The sequence below is a fragment of the Solea senegalensis genome, linkage group LG18 (assembly GCF_019176455.1).
Source record: "Solea senegalensis isolate Sse05_10M linkage group LG18, IFAPA_SoseM_1, whole genome shotgun sequence".
Taxonomy (NCBI): domain Eukaryota; kingdom Metazoa; phylum Chordata; class Actinopteri; order Pleuronectiformes; family Soleidae; genus Solea; species Solea senegalensis.
Genome location: NC_058041.1, coordinates 18,460,391 through 18,466,243, shown reverse-complemented (window position 1 = coordinate 18,466,243; position 5,853 = coordinate 18,460,391). Strand labels below are relative to the sequence as shown.

General features: G+C 50.3%; 2 protein-coding genes across 2 annotated transcripts; one reads left to right on the top strand and one right to left on the bottom strand.

The window, feature by feature from the left end:
* The first annotated feature begins 712 nt into the window (after positions 1 to 712).
* Positions 713 to 1,856, top strand: LOC122759583 (D(5)-like dopamine receptor). Its single transcript, XM_044014513.1, has one exon. It carries the CDS (start codon positions 728 to 730, stop codon positions 1,844 to 1,846), a length of 1,119 nt encoding a protein of 372 aa, XP_043870448.1. The 5' UTR covers positions 713 to 727; the 3' UTR covers positions 1,847 to 1,856.
* Positions 1,857 to 3,677: 1,821 nt separating this feature from the next.
* Positions 3,678 to 4,730, bottom strand: LOC122759587. Its single transcript, XM_044014517.1, has 4 exons — positions 4,669 to 4,730; positions 4,528 to 4,589; positions 3,808 to 4,431; positions 3,678 to 3,736 (listed from the first exon to the last, which is right to left on the bottom strand). Exons 1-4 carry the CDS (start codon positions 4,683 to 4,685, stop codon positions 3,732 to 3,734), a joined length of 708 nt encoding a protein of 235 aa, XP_043870452.1. The 5' UTR covers positions 4,686 to 4,730; the 3' UTR covers positions 3,678 to 3,731.
* Between the last annotated feature and the right edge of the window lie 1,123 nt (positions 4,731 to 5,853).

Below are 5,853 nucleotides of genomic sequence, written 5' to 3'. Positions count from 1 at the left end.
TTATATTACACTACATTGTAATTTATTACATTATAAATTAGTTTGATGTATGGTGATTAACTGTGCTGATGAGAGAGACGTGCGCGCGCGCATGTGTGTGCGTGTGTGTGAGAGAGAGTGTGTGTGTGCGCGTGTGTGTGTGTGTGTGTGAGAGAGAGAGAGAGTGTGTGCGTGTGTGTGTGTGTGAGAGAGTGTGTGTGGCGCGTGTGTGTGTGTGTGTGAGAGAGAGAGAGAGTGTGCGTGTGAGAGGTGTGTGTGCGTGGTGTGTGTGAGAGTGTGTGTGTGTGTGTGCGTGTGTGTGAGAGTGTGTGTGTGTGTGTGCATGTGTGTGAGAGAGGTGTGTGTGTGTGTGTGTGTGTGTGTGTGTGTGTGTGTGTGTGTGTGTGTGTGCGTGCGTGTGTGTGTGTGGGTCAGTGTCAGTGTGGAGCAGAGACGCGCAGCACGAGGACACTCTGAGTCTGGACATCCATCCATGGAGGACCCACAGCAGCAGGTGGTCACAGCAGGAGGAGGACCAGGACCAGCACCAGGACCAGCACCAGGACCCGGAGGTGTGAGCCTCCGCGCGCTCACCGGCTGCGTCCTGTGCGCGCTGATCGTGTCCACGCTGCTGGGGAACACTCTGGTCTGCGCCGCCGTCATCAAGTTCCGCCACCTTCGCTCCAAAGTCACCAACTCGTTCGTGATCTCTCTGGCGGTGTCGGACCTGTTCGTGGCGGTGCTGGTGATGCCGTGGAGAGCCGTGTCCGAGGTGGCGGGGATCTGGCTCTTCGGCCGCTTCTGTGACACGTGGGTGGCCTTTGACATCATGTGCTCCACCGCGTCCATCCTCAACCTGTGCGTCATCAGCATGGACCGGTACTGGGCCATCTCCAGTCCCTTCAGGTATGAGCGCAAGATGACGCGCAGGTTCGCCTTCCTGATGATCGGGGTCGCGTGGACTCTGTCCATCCTCATCTCCTTCATCCCCGTGCAGCTCAACTGGCACCGCGCGCGCGTGGACAACCTGACGACGCACAACCCGGACGACTGCAACGCGAGCCTGAACCGGACCTACGCGATCTCCTCGTCCCTCATCAGCTTCTACATCCCCGTGCTCATCATGGTGGGCACGTACACGCGCATTTTCCGCATCGCGCAAACCCAGATCCGACGGATTTCTTCTCTGGAGAGAGCGGCGGGACCGCGCGCGCCAAACCACCGCCTGCACCGCGCGTCCACGCACGACGAAAGTTCTCTGAAAACCACTTTCAAGAGAGAGACGAAGGTCCTGAAGACTCTGTCCATCATCGTGGGCGTGTTCGTCTTCTGCTGGCTTCCCTTCTTTGTCCTCAACTGCATCGTTCCTTTCTGTGACTCGGACGAAGTGGGAGCGCCCCCTTGTGTCAGTGACACCACCTTCAGCATCTTCGTGTGGTTCGGCTGGGCCAACTCCTCCCTGAACCCAGTCATCTACGCCTTCAACGCGGACTTCCGGAAAGCCTTCTCCACCATCCTGGGCTGCAACAAGTACTGCTCCACGTCCACGGTGGAGGCCGTGGACTTCAGTAACGAGCTCGTGTCCTATCACCACGACACCACGCTGCAGAAGGAGGCGTGCGTGAGCGCGCCGGGCCCCGGGGCCCCGAGGATCAGCGCATGCATGCCGCCGCCTCACGCCGCTGCTCTGCACAACTTTGACGCAGTCTCTGCGCTTTCTGACGAGTCTCAGAAGCTGCAGAGCTCTCTGCTGCCCTCTGTCCTGCAGTACCAATGTGAGGCGGAGATTTCTCTGGACATGATCCCCTTCAACTCCTCTGGACCCACGGACTGCTACGTTATCCCGGGTCAAATCCCGGACCTGTGACAAGACCACGAGACTCGTGGACACTCTGAGGCTGAGGTTACTGACCTTATGTGAGAGCGCCCCCTGCTGCTGAGAGAGAGGCTCTCAGTGAAAACATCTCACTGTTAGACTGACTTTACAACAGGAAACTGAAGTTTGTAAACCACTCACTCTCCCACACCAAACCTCATAGAGAAAATCAGTGATTTTAGCTGCAGGGACACAGGAGCTGCTGGTCCTCTGCTGCCTCGTGTGGTCACTTTGTGTCACTGAAGTCAATCTGAACAAAGGATTTTAAATGCAGAATTGACAAAATAAGACATTAGAACTTAGTGATGGAGGCAACAGTGGATCAACAACTCCTGTGTGTGTGATGTTAAAATCACTGGTTTTCTCTCTGGGGTTCGGTGTGGGAGAGTGAGTGGTTTACAGACGTCAGTTTTACACATAAAAACACAGATTTTAGCTCTTTAAAAAAAACTTATCAATTAAGATTTACATTAGTTTAAGTCTACGATATCTATGTCACATGATCATGTCTTTATCTCACGGTTACACAGATTTTTCCACCAGGAAACTGAAGTTTATAAACCACTCAGTCTCCCACACCAAAGCCCATAGAGAAAACCAGTGATTTTAACATCACACACACAGGAGTTGCTGATCCACCGCTGCCTCCATCACTAAGCTCAAACGTCTGATTTTATTGAATTCGGCATTTAAAATCGTTCATTCAGATTAACCTCAGGGACACAAAGTGACCACACGAGGCAGCAGAGCACCAGCAGCTCCTGTGTCTTTAAACAGCCGTTAGCATTTGTTAGCAGATATGAAAACTGTGTCCTGCTGTTGTTGAACTGAAATAAAGAGATCGTTGATAAACTCGTGGATCAGGAGACTTTTTTTAGATTTGCAGTGATTTGACAAAGTGACACAGAATCACAATGTAACAACAATGACTGATGTTTGATGTCCTGCTCTCCTCACACCATTGTTTCACTGTTTAATTGCTCCTTCAGTTAATTACTGGATTTATCCATCTACAAACAAAATGTCCAGCTGTCCTCCAGACCTTGTTAACCTGGTTCAGGTAAAGGCTGCTGGATTATTTCAGAAGGCTCCGCCTCCGGGTTTCTTCACCCTTATGTGGTTGTTGCTAAGAGACAGTTGAGGACTGATGGACAGACATGGAGGACAGTTGAGAGCATTTTCAAACATCTGTGTGTTGAAGTCACCTCACAGACCAAATCAAAGAGGATTCTTCGTCTCCTGTGCTTCAAAGTGGAGAGTGGGCTACACACACACTCTCCATGACCTCTGACCCCTCAGAGCAGCTATGATTTCAGGAACAAAAGCTTCAATGAGAATCAGCTGGAAACTCAACACTCACTGTTAAAGTCTGAGTCACACCCCCTGCAGGTAGAAGCACATTACCTTTATAGCTTATAAAAAAAAAGTGGTCTGTGATCCTAACATGTCTACGTCTTTAATAATCCCACTGTTAATAAACCACTCAAAGTCCTGAGAGAATCTGTGGTTCTAGGAGTGATCTCACAGGGACACACAAGCCACTGGTCCTCTGCTGCCTCGTGTGGTCACCTGTGTCACGGCAGTCTTATGGCTAAAACCATGTCCAGGTGCAAGTTATGACAGGGTGAACAAGTCAGCTGGTCTGGTAGAGACCAGGTTTAAAGTGAACCTCAGCTCTTACCCAGACAAACATGTGATACTGTCGAGTCTTTAGCCAACATCCCAGAGCTACGTTAGGTGGCGCTAGTAAGCTAATGCTGTAGCAGTGTTAACATTCAAATAACCTGAAGGTCAAAGTTTAAACAGGAGACGGACATTTTGATCAGGTCAAGAACTTTATTTAAGTCACAGAATCTCCAAGGATCCTCCACCATGTTCACCCTGGAAGACAAAAGTCAGGAGTTATGTCACATGATCAAACCGTTTAACAGACGCTCATCCTCGGTCTTTACCCCAGATTTCCTGTCCCTCTTCAGCCTGAGGCTCTGGTGGGAGCTCCATAGCCTCGTCTTCAGGGTCAGAAGGAATCACTTGTGGCATCAGGTATTCTTTTACATACTTTAAGCTGGACCTGTGCTCTCGTGCTCGCTGGAAGCCATTTCTGGACTGGATGATGTAGGACGGAGGCCGTGGCGGAGACGTCTCACTCACGCTCTGTGGAGCTGCAGCCTCAGGACTCGGTGCCCTAGCACCGAAATCTGGAAACCATCTGCTCGGGTCTACCACCACCCAGGAACCATCCACCGGCTGCTCGGCTTCAGGAGGAGAGTCTGCGGTCACAGAGACCACATCATCTGCAGGTTCTGACACTTGGGAGCTTTGCAGAACAGGGGTCTTCTTCCCCCAGACAGGAGGACTCAAACGGACAGCCGCCATGTTGGCAGCTGCTGCTCCGAGTGGAGACTGGTTTGCAGGGGGAGAGCTGGACTGTGTGGACGCTGCTGCAGACTGTCCACCTCCAGCAGACACAGGGTCAAACTGCTGAGACATGCGAGGACGGAGAGCTCCAGACCTGAGGTTTGGTGATGCACGACCTGCTCTGTAGTTCCAGAAGCTTCCAGGAGGATTTTTGTAGCCTGTGGAACATGTTTGAAAGCGTTGGATCCAGGTCACAGATTGAGTTGTTCTTCAAACCACATATTCAGCGTTTACTGAGAATCTTTTATTTTTACCTTCATTTGTTGCAGGAAAACTAGAGACAGCAGTGAAAAGCAGCAGAGAACTCCAAGAGATCCTGAAGAACAGACAAAGAGAGACAAGTTTCAGCAAATCCACAACTAGAACTGAACCTGGAACTGGAGACCATTTCTGACCTTAGGAAGAGCTCCATGTTCGTTTGTGTGAGTGAGTGAAATGAGCAGCTGGTCCTCAGGAGCCCAGTGGACATGTGATGTTCCTGCTCTGGTTTTATACTGCTGCTCTACTTCACAATCATCAACGACACCTGACGCTCGTCAGGTTCTGCTGAGGCTGCAGGAAGAGGGCGGAGCCTCCACAGGCAAGAGGGCGGAGCCTCCACAGGCAAGAGGGCGGAGCCTCCACAGGCAAGAGGGCAGAGCCTCCACATCATCTCATCTCATGATCAGTGTCTGAAATCCAGGAGAAGAAGAAAACGACAAAAAAGAACAACATGAAAATATAACAGGGTTAAACAATTAAGAAGGGTCACGGGGGCGGAGTCAACGCCAGCTGACACACGGTGAAAGGCGGAGTCACATTCTGGATTCTGGATAGGTCACTCTCACATTCACCCTCACATTCATCCTCACACACAGTCTCATACACACACACACACGAGCAGTCTCACACACACACACACAGTCTCATACACCACACACACACCAGTAGTCTCACACACACACACACACACACACACACACAGTCTCACACACACACACACACACACACAGAGTCTCACCACCACGTGTCGCTTGTGTTTGACAGTAAACATGATCACGAGTGATGACTGTGAGTTTGTCTTTTCACCTCTCAGCAGAATGTCTCATTCATGTTAAATGTGTTTTCTTTGTGTCTATTATTGTTTAAGAAGCTCCTTGTTTAAAATCCTGAACTGTTCCTCTAATCTGTAATAAAATGAGTCTTAAATGAGCACTGATGATGATTAAAGTCAGACATGTTGTAACCAGGGAGAGAACAAAGGAGCATATTCTCTCTAAATATGATCCAGAAAATGAGTCAAAGCTCTTTTTCACCCTCTCACCCTCTCATCCTCTCACTGCTGCTCTTCTGTCATCAGCACCGCTCGCAATTTCCCTCTGTGATGATGCCGCTGATTGCTCGACTGCACAGCCGCTCTCACTCGGCCTTCAAGAGCCTCTTATGAGAACACATCACCCGTTTACTGTGAACTGCAGAGGCCAAGAGGTCAACACTGAGCATGGAGACGCCACTCCACGGAAACCACAGCAGGAAATCACAGTCATTACATCTGTCATGTGATTACATCTGTCATGTGACTACATCTGTCATGTTACATC

Coding starts and splice junctions, on each gene's coding strand:
- LOC122759583 (XM_044014513.1), top strand. CDS start 728: ATGCCGTGGAGAGCCGTGTCCGAGGTGGCGGGGATCTGGCTCTTCGGC.
- LOC122759587 (XM_044014517.1), bottom strand. Junction 4,432..4,527: donor TTTTCCTGCAACAAATGAAG/GTAAAAATAAAA, acceptor CATGTTCCACAG/GCTACAAAAATCCTCCTGGA.